Genomic DNA, 16634 nt, shown 5'->3' with positions numbered 1-16634 from the left:
TTGTGCCAGGCCATGTGCACCTTGAGGCTACCACGTGAAGTGTCGAACGCCCGATGGCAGGAGGTCACGGGGCAGACCCAGTTGCCACGGGTCGACTGACCGAGATGACCGAGATGACTGGCTGATGCACCACCTGTGCCCACCGGCAACACACGCGCACACGCACGCACACACACGTGCAAAAGACACGGGCTGTTAGCGAGCAGCACCTATGAAGGCCGCCACGGCACACGAGGGGGTGGGTGGCCAACACCACGCCCCGGCCACCTTTCTCTCCCCAGCGTCGATGTTTGCACACTGTACGAGGTACTAATTTGAGGCTGAGTCGACCTAGGGGAGGCCCAGGACCGGTTCAGATAAACGTCACCGGTGTTGGCCGTGAGCGGGAATCGAACTCGGTGACCGGATTCGTAGCGCAGCGCGCTCACCGCTATGCCACCGCTCCCCACAAACTCCCCTACGCGCACACACACAGACAGACGTGCAAAAACAAAGACGTGCAAAAACAAAGACGCACACGCGGAAAAATGTGCACATTTAGATACGAGCGCACGCAGAGAGTTAGAGTGACAGACATGCACAAAAGCGCATTCACACACAGCCGGAGATGTGATAATGACAGAAAGCCAGAGAGTGCTTTTCCTCGCAAAGATTAACGCCTCGAATGTTTCAAGTGCACCGCACCGCACTTGAAAAGGAACAAAACATCACGGCGTCGGCAAGGTCACTCACGCAAATCTGCGTTGGGCCTTGAACGTTTCCCCTTGGCCCTTGAAATACATTGAAGCGTAATAATTTATCAGGTTTGGTGTCCGCGCCATGCTGGGAGCGCAGGGTTGATGTTTATTTTAATATTGCGTTTGCCCTGTCTTTGGTAATCTCTCAGCTTGGTCAATGGTAGTCTTGAGCGATATTAGTTAGCCTGGGAATAGCAGTCTGTGGGCAGTGTTAGTCTATGGGCAGTGATAGTCTATGGGCAGTGTTAGTCTATGGGCAGTGTTAGTCTATGGGCAGTGTTAGTCTATGGGCAATGTTAGTCTATGGGCAGTGTTAGTCTATGGGCAGTGTTAGTCTATGGGTAGTGTTAGTCTATGGGTAGTGTTAGTCTATGGGCAGTGTTAGTCTATGGGTAGTGTTAGTCTATGGGCAGTGTTAGTCTATGGGCAGTGTTAGTCTATGGGCAATGTTAGTCTATGGGCAGTGTTAGTCTATGGGTAGTGTTAGTCTATGGGTAGTGTTAGTCTATGGGCAGTGTTAGTCTATGGGCAATGTTAGTCTATGGGCAATGTTAGTCTATGGGCAATGTTAGTCTATGGGCAGTGTTAGTCTATGGGCAATGTTAGTCTATGGGCAATGTTAGTCTATGGGCAATGTTAGTCTATGGGCAGTGTTAGTCTATGGGCAATGTTAGTCTATGGGCAATGTTAGTCTATGGGCAATGTTAGTCTATGGGCAGTGTTAGTCTATGGGCAATGTTAGTCTATGGGCAATGTTAGTCTATGTGCAATGTTAGTCTATGTGCAGTGTTAGTCTTTGGGCAATGTTAGTCTATGGGCAATGTTAGTCTATGTGCAATGTTAGTCTATGGGCAATGTTAGTCTATGTGCAGTGTTAGTCTTTGGGCAATGTTAGTCTATGGGCAATGTTAGTCTATGGGCAGTGTTAGTCTATGGGCAATGTTAGTCTATGGGCAGTGTTAGTCTATGGGCAATGTTAGTCTATGTGCAGTGTTAGTCTATGGGCAGTGTTAGTCTATGGGCAATGTTAGTCTTTGGGCAATGTTAGTCTATGGGCAATGTTAGTCTATGTGCAGTGTTAGTCTATGTGCAGTGTTAGTCTATGGGCAATGTTAGTCTATGGGCAGTGTTAGTCTATGTGCAGTGTTAGTCTATGGGCAGTGTTAGTCTATGGGCAGTGTTAGTCTATGGGCAATGTTAGTCTATGGGCAGTGTTAGTCTATGTGCAGTGTTAGTCTATGGGCAATGTTAGTCTATGTGCAATGTTAGTCTATGGGCAGTGTTAGTCTATGGGCAATGTTAGTCTATGGGCAATGTTAGTCTATGGGCAATGTTAGTCTATGGGCAATGTTAGTCTATGGGCAATGTTAGTCTATGGGCAGTGTTAGTCTATGGGCAATGTTAGTCTATGGGCAGTGTTAGTCTATGGGCAATGTTAGTCTATGGGCAATGTTAGTCTATGGGCAGTGTTAGTCTATGGGCAGTGTTAGTCTATGGGCAGTGTTAGTCTATGGGCAATGTTAGTCTATGGGCAATGTTAGTCTATGGGCAATGTTAGTCTATGGGCAGTGTTAGTCTATGGGCAATTTTAGTCTATGGGCAATGTTAGTCTATGGGCAATGTTAGTCTATGGGCAATGTTAGTCTATGGGCGATGTTAGTCTATGGGCAGTGTTAGTCTATGGGCAGTGTTAGTCTATGGCAGGGGTCTGCAACCTTTAAGACATAAAGAGCCACTTGGACCCGTTTCCGAAGGAAAAAATAAACTGGGAGCCGCAAAACCATTGCAACTATTAAAACAAATATAACACTGCATATATTGTTTCTTACCTTATTGCTATATACAGGATCGTGCAGTCAGCTGTCAATCTGAATAAAAAAAGGACTTTTTCACTTAACAATGTAAAATATATTTTTGCAAATTAATAGCTAAATTACCTGGTTAATGGGATTTTTGCTCCTGAACCTCAGTGCACAGTGTCTGCACATCAGGGCTGTAAGACGTCACCTTCATTTTCACACAGGCTTGCAAGCTGTCATCTGTGAGGCGTGATCGATGTTTGTTTTTAATATAGTTCATGTTGGAGAAGACCTGCTCACATACATATGTGGAGCCGAAGATCGACAGGACTCCAAATGCATACTTTTTCATGTTTATATAAGTGTTGGGGATGGCATTCCATGTTTCGAATACAAGTTTGTCCTGTTTGGGAAGGTTTTCAATATCACTCCATTTATGATTCTGAGCCAGAATGGCCTTCTGACGGGCAACATCCTCAAGAGTAGCGGTCAAGCATTTGAACTTGGACACCCATATATCTTTGTCGGCTATATCGGCCAGTTCCATCTCAAGATCAGGTTGACTTACACCTGCAAATGCAGTCATATTCAATAGGGATGGATCGATCGCCAGGGGAGTGACAGGGAAGGATAATGTCGTTTTTTCCTCTCTGAACTCACAGAATCGTTTCCCAAACGAACTTTGCATTGTGGTGATTGCAGACTTGAAATATTCCAAATTTATCGTATCATGACTTTGTTTGAACTCTCTCAAAGAGGAAAAGTGAGACAGTGTACCTCTCTGTAAATCTTTGACAAACACTGTCAACTTGCGCTCGAATGCCAAAACCTCCTCCAGCATGTGCAGGGCTGTGCCTCCTTTCCCCTGAAGGGTTGTATTTAGCGTGTTTAGATGTGCTGTCATGTCTACCATAAAATGTAATTTTTCCAGCCACTCTGGCTGTTCCAGCTCAGCAAAGGTGAGCTCTTTGCTGCCCAGGAAGGTTTTTACTTCTTCCAAACATGTGACAAAGCAACGGCAACGTTATTGCCTGTCACCGGGCGGGCAGTGTGGAGCGGAGCGGCGACCTGTCAGCAGCGGCAACGCCAGAGCAGGTGTCACAGTGCGCCTCCTCCCCTCGCTAGCATCCGCCCCGGAGCCGCGGTCAAGGTTCAAAAGAGCCGCATGCGGCTCCGGAGCCGCAGGTTGCCGACCCCTGGTCTATGGGCAATGTTAGTCTATGGGCAATGTTAGTCTATGGGCAATGTTAGTCTATGGGCAATGTTAGTCTATGGGCGATGTTAGTCTATGGGCAGTGTTAGTCTATGGGCATTGCAAACTCCAAATATACAGCAGCAGCAGGCGTCAGGGTCGGGATCGAACCCACGACCTCCTGTAGACCAGGCGAGGACATTAACATCTCACCACTGTGGCGCTCCTGAACTGCATTGCTGCTGCCGCCATCATGCACAAGAATAGAATCAGGTGTTGGGTTTTTTGTTGCTTAACGGTTGCCATTCCCCAACATCGCAGCAGCCTAAAGCGCCCTGCGTCGCCCGCCTGATGTTGTTGCGTTGTTGTTGTCTTCTTGGTTCTTTCGGTAAAGTCACGTAGAAGGGAAGTAATAAAATAATAAAAATAAAACATAATAAAACAATTCTCACGACGTTTCGGCCACAACGCAAGCAGCCGTCCTCAGGTGGAGAACAGGTCCGTCAAGTAGACAGAGTCTGAAGACTTTACCGAAAGAACCAAGAAGATGAATCCCTGCAGTCACGAAAGCTTTAAATCGAAAAATGCTGTTGTTGTTGTTGTTGTTGCTGTTGTTGTTGCTGTTGTTGTTGATGTTATTGTTGTTGTGTCGCGATTGTTTCCAGCGCTGAGCTCCACGAGAGGCTCTCGAAGGTCGACAAAATGCGCAAGAGGTACGAGATCTTGACGGTCGCCATGGCCCCCCCGGAGGGCGATGAGGATAAATCGCAGGCTTACTATGTGATCAAGGTGAGTGCCGGGCCCGTGTGCGTGCGGGTCGGAGGGTACGGGCGTGCGTCCCCGCGCCTCCCATGAGCACGGCTGGCTGCGTACGGTGCGAAAGAGGATTATCATATTTTTTCTTCTGGCAAACGAGGTTCCAATGGTGTAAATACAGGTATGTATGTTGAACTTCTTGGTCAGAGGTTGACAATCGAAATAACAAGAAGAGCCATTTTTTTTTCTATTTTTTTGGTATTTTATTTCAAGAGCCTCACTGCAGTCCTTTGGACACGATGAAATGCTCGTGGAGTGGGGGGTAGGGGAGCACGGTCGCGGTGTCGTTGACACGGTCGCTTTTCCTCGGGTGCCCAGGCCGCCCAGGAGAAGGAGGAGATGCAGAAGCAGGGAGACGAGCTCGATGCCAGAATCCGCCGCGCCGAGAAGGAGATCCGCGCCATGGAGAACACGGTGCAGGTGGTGAACGGGCGCAACGCGGCGCTGCGCCGGTCTCACAGCAAGGTCCCGCAGGGCGGTACGTACACAGGGGTGACAGTGGTGTGTACACAGTGGTGTGTACACGGTGGTGTGTACACGGTGGTGTGTACACGGTGGTGTGTACACGGTGGTGTGTACACAGTGGTGTGTACACAGTGGTGTGTACACGGTGGTGTGTACACGGTGGTGTGTACACAGTGGTGTGTACACGGTGGTGTGTACACGGTGGTGTGTACACGGTGGTGTGTACACAGTGGTGTGTACACGGTGGTGTGTACACAGTGGTGGGTACACAGTGGTGTGTACACAGTGCTGTGTACACAGTGGTGTGTACACAGTGGTGTGTACACAGTGGTGTGTACACAGTGGTGTGTACACAGTGGTGTGTACACGGTGGTGACAGTGGTGCACACACAGCGGTGCACACACAGCGGTGCACACACAGCGGTGCACACACAGTGGTGACAGTGGTGCACACACAGTGGTGCACACACAGTGGTGACAGTGGTGCACACACAGTGGTGACAGTGGTGCACACACAGTGGTGCACACACAGTGGTGACAGTGGTGCACACACAGTGGTGCACACACAGCGGTGCACACACAGCGGTGACAGTGGTGCACACACAGTGGTGACAGTGGTGCACACACAGCGGTGCACACACAGTGGTGACAGTGGTGCACACACAGTGGTGCACACACAGTGGTGACAGTGGTGCACACACAGTGGTGACAGTGGTGCACGCACAGTGGTACGTACGGCACGGGACACGCACAGCGGTACGTACGGCACAAGCTAAGGCAGACGGTCCGGTGCTCGCGCGGCGAGCGTCAACACGAGTTTGAATCGGCGAGCAAAAGTTGCGTCGCTGCAGGCGGAGCCCGCACAGCGCCACGGGCGACTGCTGTAGCCTACACAGCACCGAGGGGTCTCTCTACCCCCCCCACTTCCCCCCTCTCCCCCTCTCCCCCGCCGTGCGTACCGCGCGCTCACGCAGGCGCCGAGCACGAGGAGAGGCTGCGTCTGGAGGAGCAGAAGCGATCGCTGGAGGAGAAGCTCAAGTTTAAGAGGCGGCAAGTCCGCGAGCTGCAGCACGACCTGCAGGTGAGGGCGCGGTGATGCGATGAGGACGCACGCACGCACGCGGATAAAGATCCCCCGTGTAGCCTTGACAGGCTGTAGGGGCAAGTACTGTTAGCGAGCGCCTGTGAAGGCCGCAACGGCACACGAGGGGGTGGGTGGCCAGCACCACGCCCGACCGCCTTTGTCTCCCCAGTGGCGATGTTTACACACCGCACCAGGTACTCATTTAAGGCTGAGTCGACCCAGGGGAGGCCCAGGACCGGTTCAGATAATCGTCACTGGTGTTGGCCGTGAGCGGGAATCGAACTCGGGTGGCCGGGTTCATAGCGTAGCGTGCTAACCACTACACCACCGCTCCCCACGGATACACACGAACGCACACACACACGCACATCTACGCAACATTACACAAATACATACGCAAGTGTACACCCAAATCTGCACGCACACACATGTACACAGACACGGCGTGTAGAGCGCCGTTTCGTGATAACGTTCTTTGTCTTCCTGCACAGATCAGCCCATGTATGGAAGATCGTGGGCATGGCGTTGCCCGTAAGGGGCATGTCTCTGCCCACGTACGGCCTTGTGTAGCCCCAATCGAGGTGTCTGTTGTATCGATTCTGCTCACGGATGATCCGACAGCCACGTGAGAACCGTCGAATCGTCGCGGGTTAAATCGCCGCCGTGTCGATCCATCGGCAAGCGATCCACAGCGAGCGAGTAGTCCCATTGTACTCATGCAGGTTGAACTTCTCTCGCACCGTACGTTTGCCGACCGTGCTAATCGGAGGTGCGGGTGAAGGTCAGCAAACTGAACTCAAAAAGCAGTTCTCAAGAAATGAGTTCAGTCGTGTGAATCGCCCCCCCCCCCCCTTTTTTTTTCCTCTTTGATCGTCTAACATCTGCACCATCGGTGATTGGGTCACGGCTCGTAAGGGGGCAGCCGTCGGCTAGGTTCAGCCGACCGCTGGCTCGGCCCGCGTGAGAAGGGGGCATCCTACACCAGGGTGAGGTCCTGAGGTTGGAATTCCAAAGGGGGCCTACGAAACGGTGATCCTTGTTTTTGTTCGACCTCAGAGACATGCCGTTGAGGACAATGATCTTGATCATCATCATCATCATCAAGGGCGCCACGGTGGCTAGGAGATGTTGACTACCTCGCCTGGTATACAGGAGGCCGTGGGTTCGATCCCGACCCTGACGCCTGCTGCTGTATATTTGGAGTTTGCGTGTCTCTCTCTCATCATCATCATCACGGTGGCTAGGAGATGTTAACTACCTCGCCTGGTATACAGGAGGCCGTGGGTTCGATCCCGACCTTGACGCCTGCTGCTGTATATTTGGAGTTTGCTTGTTCTGCCCGTGGTCGCGTGGATTTTTTCTCAGGGTCCTACGGTTTTTCCCTCCACATTTAGAATCGACGTCTCGCGTTTAGAGTATCTGTCTGCTGCTATAGATTGCCACGTGATGATAAGCCACTTCGTTGAGCTATCATTGGTGATGGCCACGTCGGTTCTGAAAGAGAGATATACAGCTCAGTGGGCCTTACCTGGTAAAATACAAAAACAATAAATTTCGATTTTAAGCTTTCGTGACTGCAGGGATTCATCTTCTTGATTCTTTCGGTAAAGTCACGTAGAAGGGAAATAATAAAATAATAAAAATAAAACATAATAAAATACAATTCCCACGACGTTTCGGCCACAACACAAGCAGCCGTCCTCAGGTGAAGAACAGGTCTGTCGGAAAGACAGCGTCTGACGCTGTCTTTCATTCAGACGCTGTCTTTCCGACAGACCTGTTCTTCACCTGAGGACGGCTGCTTGCGTTGTGGCCGAAACGTCGTGAGAATTGTATTTTATTATGTTTTATTTTTATTATTTTATTATTTCCCTTCTACGTGACTTCACCGAAAACCAAGAAGGCAAACACAATAGTTTAGTTTTGATGATGATGATGATGATTTGATGTGTAATTATTCTTCCCGTCAGTGATTCAATGGAATCGCCACAATTCTCCGTTGTGATTTCATTGAAGAATTAATTTTAGTTTTTCTCCCTTTAATTTGTATTTGCTTTTATCCGTTACCATTTTTCCCGAGCTTTTCACCTCTGCTTGTCGCATAACAGTGACATTTCACACATAATCCTCATGAAATTTGCAATAATTGCACACAATCGATTCCTGAATGCACGAATTCAACGAAGCGTGAGCCTAGTAATCAATATTAATTGATTAAATGATGACGATGTTGGTGATGAACTGAATCCATTCAGCCGGCATGACGAATAAATCCATTGCCTGATATCTAAGCCGCCGGTCCTAGTTGATAGGGCCTTTAAATGAGTACTTGCTGGATTGTGAAACACATCGACACACTGGAGGGAGACAAAGGCAGCCAGGGCTTGGTTCTTTCCACACCGCCAACTTGGGTGCCAGATGCGTTTTTACGGCCGTCTTGAACGCTCTTGCTTCTGAAATTAGGAAGCCACGTTTAAATCATCATCTAGATCAGGCGTGGGGAACGTCCGGCCCGCGGGCCGTATGAGGCCCCGCGAAATCATTTGGTGTGGCCCTGCCAATTCAATAAATCTCGGAGCAAACCTGGAAAAGAAGTTGCGAGTAGCAGCAACATCATCGATACCAGCTAACATCACCACGCGCCTCGCCAAAGAGAAGCAGTTCCAGCCATGACATTAGGGGTGAGTTAATTAAATGTTTGACCAAATATAACGGTTCTAGATTTGAAGCTTTCGTGACTGCAAGGATTCATACTCTTAGGTTTGTTCGGTAAAGTCACGTAGGTGAAAAATAAATTATAATAATAAAAATAATAGACTTTACCGGAAAAACCTAAGAGTACAAATATAACGGGCTAATTTTTAAGTTGATCATTTTGTTCATATCCAAATGGCCCTTGGCAGAAAAAGGTTCCCCACCCCTGATCTAGATTGCCAAACTCATTCATTCACACTTTTTAAATCCTTTATATTAAGTTCACTTGCTTGCTTGCTTGCGTGCTTGCATGCTTGCTTGCTTGCTTACGACCGTGCAAATCTTTCGGTCGTTTTTTAAGCCACTTCCCGCTATCCAATCGAGCTGACATTTTGCACACAGACTCGTTGTGCGTGACAATTAATTTTCGTGAAAAAATGTTTCCAAAATTTTACACTTTTTAGGGAAAATTTTTAAATATTTAATTACCAATTGCTTAATGGTGGCAGACAATCATCTGACCCATAGGTGGCAGCCATCTCAAGCCAGAGGACGAGAGGACTCTAGCCGCCACGCATATAAAGGATTTATAGTGAAAAACTTTGTTTTTACGGGTTAATTTTTTTGAGTGCAGCTTGTTGTCCCCCCCCGCGCCGCACCTCCGATTAACACGGCTGGCTACGTGCGGTGCGTAGGCGAGTTCAACGTACACGCACGCGCACGTGCTTCCTGTCGCGCAGGTGATGAATGAGAGCATGGATGAGCTGCTGAGTGAAGGGGACGCGCAGGAGGGGGACCTGGAGGGGCACAGCGGCAGCGTGCAGCAGCTGAAGAAGGAGATCAGGGAGCAGCAGGAGAAGATCGAGCGGGGAAACAAACAGGTGAGCGGGCCAAGCCCTGTTCCATTCCTAGCCGTGGGGAGCCGTCGCGTCAGAGGTCGCAACCGGATACCCGATACCCGTACCCTACCCGATACCTGGCTACCCGTACCCGGCTGGGTACGGGTGCCCGTTTGCGACCCTGGTGCGGCCGGGTACGGGTACGGGTAGGCCGTGAGTCACCGGTGAGTCACCGTTTGTCACTCATTTCCCAACGTCTTGTCTCTTCTCAAAATTCAAATTCCTAGAATCAACCCACCCGCGCCTGCAACATGGCTTCATCCCAGAGGTCGCAATCGGGTACCCGATACCCGTACCCTACCCGAGGGGCTGGTCACCCCGTGGTGCCCTTATAAAACTCAACGTTTAACCTACTCACGCCGGCTTGTGCCCGCCCTCACAGTCGGGCATATTTGCGGAATACACCACGCCGCCGTTGACCCTGGACATTGACCGAGCAACCCAACGTTTTTACCAGCTCCCTCCGCAGGAATGTGTAAATGATGCTACTGCTAAGACTGGTAATGATGCTACTGCTGAGACTGATGATGACTCTGATCATGATGCTACTGTTGAGACTGATGATGATACTGATGACCCTGATGATGATGCTACTGCTGAGACTGATGATGACCATGATGATGATACTGATGACCCTGATGATGATGATACTGCTGAGACTGACGACGCCACCGCTAAAGCCTTGGTCGCGCGCTCTTCGCCGCTCTCCCCACCCCCCGTCTCTCTCCGCGCCGGCCTGCAGTGCTCCAAGCTGTCCCGCGAGCTGCGTGCGGCCGCCAAGAGCCGCGAGGCGACTCTCGCCGAGAGGGACGTCGCTCTGCGCGAGCTCCGCGACTTTGGACGCGCCGTGACGCGCCTGCTGTCCGACAGCCTGGGCCAGAGCCCCGAGCTCGCCGAAGACGTGAACGTGTTCTTCCAGCAGGTCGCGCCGCTGCGTCAGAGTTGTTTTTGCGTTGCGCGCGTGATTAGTTTGTTGTCCTTACCCAGCCCCCGCAGCTCCGATGAGCAGGGTAGGGCTGCGTACGGTGCAAAGGAAGTTCAACATCCATACACACAGAGACTCGCACAGAGATTCATAGACTCGCACAGAGACACATAGACTCACGCAGAGATTCATAGACTCACACAGAGATTCATAGACTCGCACAGAGATTCATAGACTCACACAGAGACACATAGACTCACACAGAGACACATAGACTCACACAGAGATTCATAGACTCGCACAGAGATTCATAGACTCGCACAGAGACACATAGACTCACGCAGAGATTCATAGACTCACACAGAGATTCATAGACTCGCACAGAGATTCATAGACTCACACAGAGATTCATAGACTCGCACAGAGACACATAGACTCACACAGAGACACATAGACTCACACAGAGATTCATAGACTCGCACAGAGATTCATAGACTCACACAGAGATTCATAGACTCACACAGAGACACATAGACTCGCACAGAGACACATAGACTCACACAGAGACCCATAGACTCACACAGAGACCCATAGACTCACACACACACATAGACTCACACAGAGACACATAGACCCACACAGAGACCCATAGACTCACACAGAGACTCATAGACCCACACAGAGACCCATAGACTCACACAGAGACCCATAGATTCACACAGAGATTCATAGACTCACAGAGACCCATAGACTCGCACAGAGACCCATAGACCCGCACAGAGACCCATAGACTCGCACAGAAACCCATAGACTCACACAGAGACACATAGACTCACACAGAGACACATAGACTCACACAGAGACACATAGACTCACACAGAGACCCATAGACCCACACAGAGACACATAGACTCGCACAGAGACACATAGACTCACACAGAGACACATAGACTCACAGAGAGGCCCATAGACTCACACAGAGATACATAGACTCACACAGAGACCCATAGACCCACACAGAGACCCATAGACTCACACAGAGACCCATAGACTCACACAGAGACCCATAGACTCACACAGAGACCCATAGACTCACACAGAGATTCATAGACTCACACAGAGACACATAGACTCACACAGAGACCCATAGACTCACACAGAGACCCATAGACTCACACAGAGACCCATAGACCCACACAGAGACCCATAGACTCATACAGAGACCCATAGACTCACACAGAGGCCCATAGACTCACACAGGAACCCATCGACTCCCACAGAGACCCATAGACTCACACAGAGACCCATAGACTCACACAGAGATTCATAGACTCACACAGAGACACATAGACTCACACAGAGACCCATAGACTCGCACAGAGATTCATAGACTCACACAGAGATTCATAGACTCACACAGAGACACATAGACTCGCACAGAGACCCATAGACTCACACAGAGACCCATAGACTCACACACACACATAGACTCACACAGAGACACATAGACCCACACAGAGACCCATAGACTCACACAGAGACTCATAGACCCACACAGAGACCCATAGACTCACACAGAGACCCATAGATTCACACAGAGATTCATAGACTCACAGAGACCCATAGACTCGCACAGAGACCCATAGACCCGCACAGAGACCCATAGACTCGCACAGAAACCCATAGACTCACACAGAGACACATAGACTCACACAGAGACACATAGACTCACACAGAGACACATAGACTCACACAGAGACCCATAGACCCACACAGAGACACATAGACTCGCACAGAGACACATAGACTCACACAGAGACACATAGACTCACAGAGAGGCCCATAGACTCACACAGAGATACATAGACTCACACAGAGACCCATAGACCCACACAGAGACCCATAGACTCACACAGAGACCCATAGACTCACACAGAGACCCATAGACTCACACAGAGACCCATAGACTCACACAGAGATTCATAGACTCACACAGAGACACATAGACTCACACAGAGACCCATAGACTCACACAGAGACCCATAGACTCACACAGAGACCCATAGACCCACACAGAGACCCATAGACTCATACAGAGACCCATAGACTCACACAGAGGCCCATAGACTCACACAGGAACCCATCGACTCCCACAGAGACCCATAGACTCACACAGAGACCCATAGACTCACACAGAGATTCATAGACTCACACAGAGACACATAGACTCACACAGAGACCCATAGACTCGCACAGAGATTCATAGACTCACACAGAGATTCATAGACTCACACAGAGACACATAGACTCGCACAGAGACACATAGACTCACACAGAGACCCATAGACTCACACAGAGACCCATAGACTCACACACACACATAGACTCACACAGAGACCCATACACTCACACAGAGACTCATAGACCCACACAGAGACCCATAGACTCACACAGAGACCCATAGACTCACACAGAGACACATAGACTCACACAGAGACCCATAGTTTGTTATCCTTCCTCCGCACCTCTGATTTGCACAGTTGGCTACGTATGGTGCAAAAGAAGTTCAATGTACATATGTACATTTCCAAATGAATTGACTTCGCAAGTAATTTACCAAATCTGGGCCATGGCAATAGCCAAGTTTTTCATCTCTTAGCATCTCCATTCTGTCATCACTAAACGTTCAAGTGTTAATGTCCTTTAACAACGTAATTGTACATTTTTTAAATGAAATCTGTTCTTTGAAATCTGCAATTGTGGAATGTTTTATGATGTCTGCCAGCTGAGCCGGCCCCCCTTGATGAAGAGCGTCTTGGCTCTACCGGCTTTTTTCGATGGGGAAGTAAACTTCTTGATTCTCAGGATCATTACACTGGTCAACAATACAAAAAAAAATCTGGCCTGGACTTTTGCAGCTGTTTTAGACTAATTTCAGGGTGCCGATTCCAAATCTGATCTCAGATTTGCTCTATCACATCTCATTTTTATGTTATCGGCATACCCCATTTGCATTGATTTTACCCGAAATTAACTCTGTCACTTATGATTGCAAGTTGTTGCGAGTCAGTGACTGCTTTAGTGTTAAAATATGGTGCTGTATTTTTAGGATGGTGTGTTTATAATATAATTTCATGTAGATATCCACATTTATTTAATATTTTTCTTCCGCAGTTTTTATTGAAAATGCAATATTTGATATCTCAACAACCCGATGTGATAGACAAAAACTGATGCCAGATTTGGAATCAGCACCCCAAAATTACATTTAAAACCGTTGGAATACCTTATGCCAGAAAAAGTGTGTTGACCTGTGTTATCAGAGTTGTGTTTTTTGTTTGCATTAAGACTGCAGGTATTGTGGTCAATGCAAACATGACTCCTTGTAAAAAAAGGTGTCAGTTTTGTTGCCAGATAAAAGGGTAAAAAAAATGTATCATATTTTTTAATGGCAAATGAGGTTCCAATGGCATACATTTTCTGTTTTTATTGAAAAGCAATATTTGATCTCTCAAAAACCTGATGTGATGGACAAAAACTGATGCCAGATTTGGAATCAGCACCTCAGCAAATTACCTTAAAATTGTTGGAATACCTTATGCCAGAAAAAGTGTGTTGACCAGTGATATCTTTATTTATCCCAGAGGAAAAAAATCCGATGAGCTATGAAGCTCTTTCCACAGATGCGTACCTGTCAACCCACACGGTTTACCCGTATTCTTGTGCAGGAGAATTGAGTGTTCACTTCCATGCGGCGTACAGCCGTTTCAGTACAGGCAACAACAAAGCATCCACTTGTTTGTGTTTCTCCCTTGTGATGGGATTTTGTAGGATGAACGTTGAGATCTAGAAGGCCACGGGGTGACCAATAGGGTCTGAATTGGTCTGTAATAAGGTAGGGCACTGATAAGGGGTTGACAGGTGTGCAGATGTTCCAGCATTTCCACGGACGCCCCCTGGCAGCAAAAAATGATTGTTGTATTAAACGCCCATACCGACGCGGCGGTACTCATGAGCAAACCCTGGGCCGTCGATTTAACGGGCTGCGACGTCTTTTTGTTTGTTTGTGTTTTTCTCTCGTGGGAACGCCGCAGGCTGGGATCACTCTGCCATCACCATCGTCTTCCACGTCATCGTCATCTTCCAGCAGCAGGCAGAGCTCACGACTATCTTCTGCAAGATCCTCTGCATCATCAGTCCGGTACCGTAATGTCGATGTTTTCTACGTATCATTTGATATATATACGTGGCGTAGATGCCCCCCGTATAGCTTTAACAGGCTGTTGGGGCAAGTGCTGTTATTGAGCACCTATGAAGGCCGGCAGGGTACAGTGAGGAGGTGGGTGGGTGTAGTGGTTAGCGCTACGCTGCGCTACGAACCTGGCAACCAAGGTTCGATTACCGCTCACGGCCACCACTGGTGACGATTATTTGAACCGGTCCCGGGTCTCCCTTAGCCATACAGATATACAAACACAGACATAAGATGGATTCAAATTGAGCAATCATTGGAAAGATGTGATTAACCATGTTAATGACATGTTAATGACATGTTAATGGCATGTTAAACCTCAACCGCCACTCTCCCCCCCCCCCGCTCTACGTGCTGTATATTTGGAGTTTGCGTGTCTCTCTCATCATCATCATCACGGTGGCCAGGAGATGTTAACTCCCTCGCCTGGTGTGCAGGAGGTCGTGGTTACGATCCTGACCCTGACGCCTGCTGCTGTATATTTGGAGTCTGTGTCTCTCTCATCATCATCATCATCACGGTGGCCAGGAGATGTTATCTCGCTCGCCTGGTGTGCAGGAGGTCGGAGTAACGATCCTGACCCTGACGCCTGCTGCTGTGTATTGGAGTTTGCGTGTCTCTCTCCGTTGGTTGCGTGGATTTGTTTTTCATCGGGCCCTCCGGTTTTTCCCTACATATTGAGAACCAACATCACGCGTTGAGGATATTTCACTCACCAGTGACTCACGGCCTACCCGTACCCGGCCGCACCAGGGTCTACCCGGCTACCCGTACCCGGCCGGGTACGGGTAGCCGGGTATCGGGTAGGGTACGGGTATCGGGTACCCGATTGTGACCTCTGCCTGTGCCCCTACTGGAGACGTTTGATAACCCATCGGATTCCTCCTCCAGTCGAAGTAAACGATTGCGATTCTCCCTGCCTCTGCGCCGCCGTCACCAGCAGCGGCGTTGGATCCCAGCGAGCCTCGCCGGGGGCTGCGGTGGTGACGACCGTGCAACTGGGACTGGAGCTGCCGCCACCCTCGCCGTCGTCTCCGCACGGGGGCACCCCAGCGGGCAGGAGCCCCGGCCGCGGCTCGGTGACCGAGAGCACCAAGGGTGAGAAGCGAGCCCGCAGGCCCGCAGGCTTGCGTCCGAGCTCTGTGGTCCTCTACGTGTTGAGATGCTTTCAGCCAGCCAATGAGTGGTTGGTGCACGTCGGAGGAAAACTTTGAGCGCTCCGGAGTAGACCCACGCACGCGAGGGTGCAACACTCTATCCCGTACAGTTCAAAGTTCAAAAGTTCAAAGTTAATTTATTAGGTATAGCCCTGTGAGCCATTCGGCTCTTAAATCGGGTGCAACCGCAACAAACAAAAAAACATGAACAAGAAAACATCTTAAAGTGAATATGTGACTATGTGCAAACAGAAAATCAAAGAAAAGACAGCAAAATATTGCAGAAAAATCACCGTACACCAACCCTGTGTGCAAAAATCCCAGCGGGATGCAAGTCAAACAACAACAACAACCACTAGACAACTTAGATTAAGGCCATCAGTCTAACTCTGTACTACAACAAACAAACATGGCCAAACCAAAACACTTTTCGAAAATCACCAAAATAAAGCCATAAAAGCAGAAGGGACAGATGGACATTAGCCCACATTATTTCCCGTGCTGTTTTACAGCCTTATCCTGACCAGCCATAGCATGCCACTCGACTCCTACGGGAAGGGAGTTTCGCAACATCCGTGCGGTTGGTCCGCCAACCCTCGCCGCTGCCGCCACGG

The 16634-nt window shown here is 49.3% G+C and overlaps 1 protein-coding gene across 2 annotated transcripts in view; it reads left to right on the top strand.

Annotated features, from left to right (window-relative positions):
• Positions 1–16634, top strand: part of CCDC39 (coiled-coil domain 39 molecular ruler complex subunit) — a 45404-nt gene that overhangs the window by 25380 nt on the left and 3390 nt on the right. The window contains exons 14-20 of one of the 2 annotated variants that reach the window (XM_078878592.1): positions 4394–4517; positions 4863–5022; positions 5984–6090; positions 9528–9668; positions 10429–10608; positions 14706–14812; positions 15807–15961. In XM_078878592.1, the coding sequence (XP_078734718.1) occupies positions 4394–4517; positions 4863–5022; positions 5984–6090; positions 9528–9668; positions 10429–10608; positions 14706–14812; positions 15807–15961 (974 nt within the window). Of the gene's footprint in view, positions 1–4393; positions 4518–4862; positions 5023–5983; positions 6091–9527; positions 9669–10428; positions 10609–14705; positions 14813–15803; positions 15962–16634 lie in introns of both variants that reach the window. The other variant, XM_078878591.1, reaches the window with a different exon arrangement.

The sequence above is a fragment of the Lampetra fluviatilis genome, chromosome 51, assembly GCF_964198595.1.
Source record: "Lampetra fluviatilis chromosome 51, kcLamFluv1.1, whole genome shotgun sequence".
Lineage (NCBI taxonomy): Eukaryota > Metazoa > Chordata > Hyperoartia > Petromyzontiformes > Petromyzontidae > Lampetra > Lampetra fluviatilis.
This window is presented reverse-complemented; position numbering and strand designations above follow the sequence as displayed.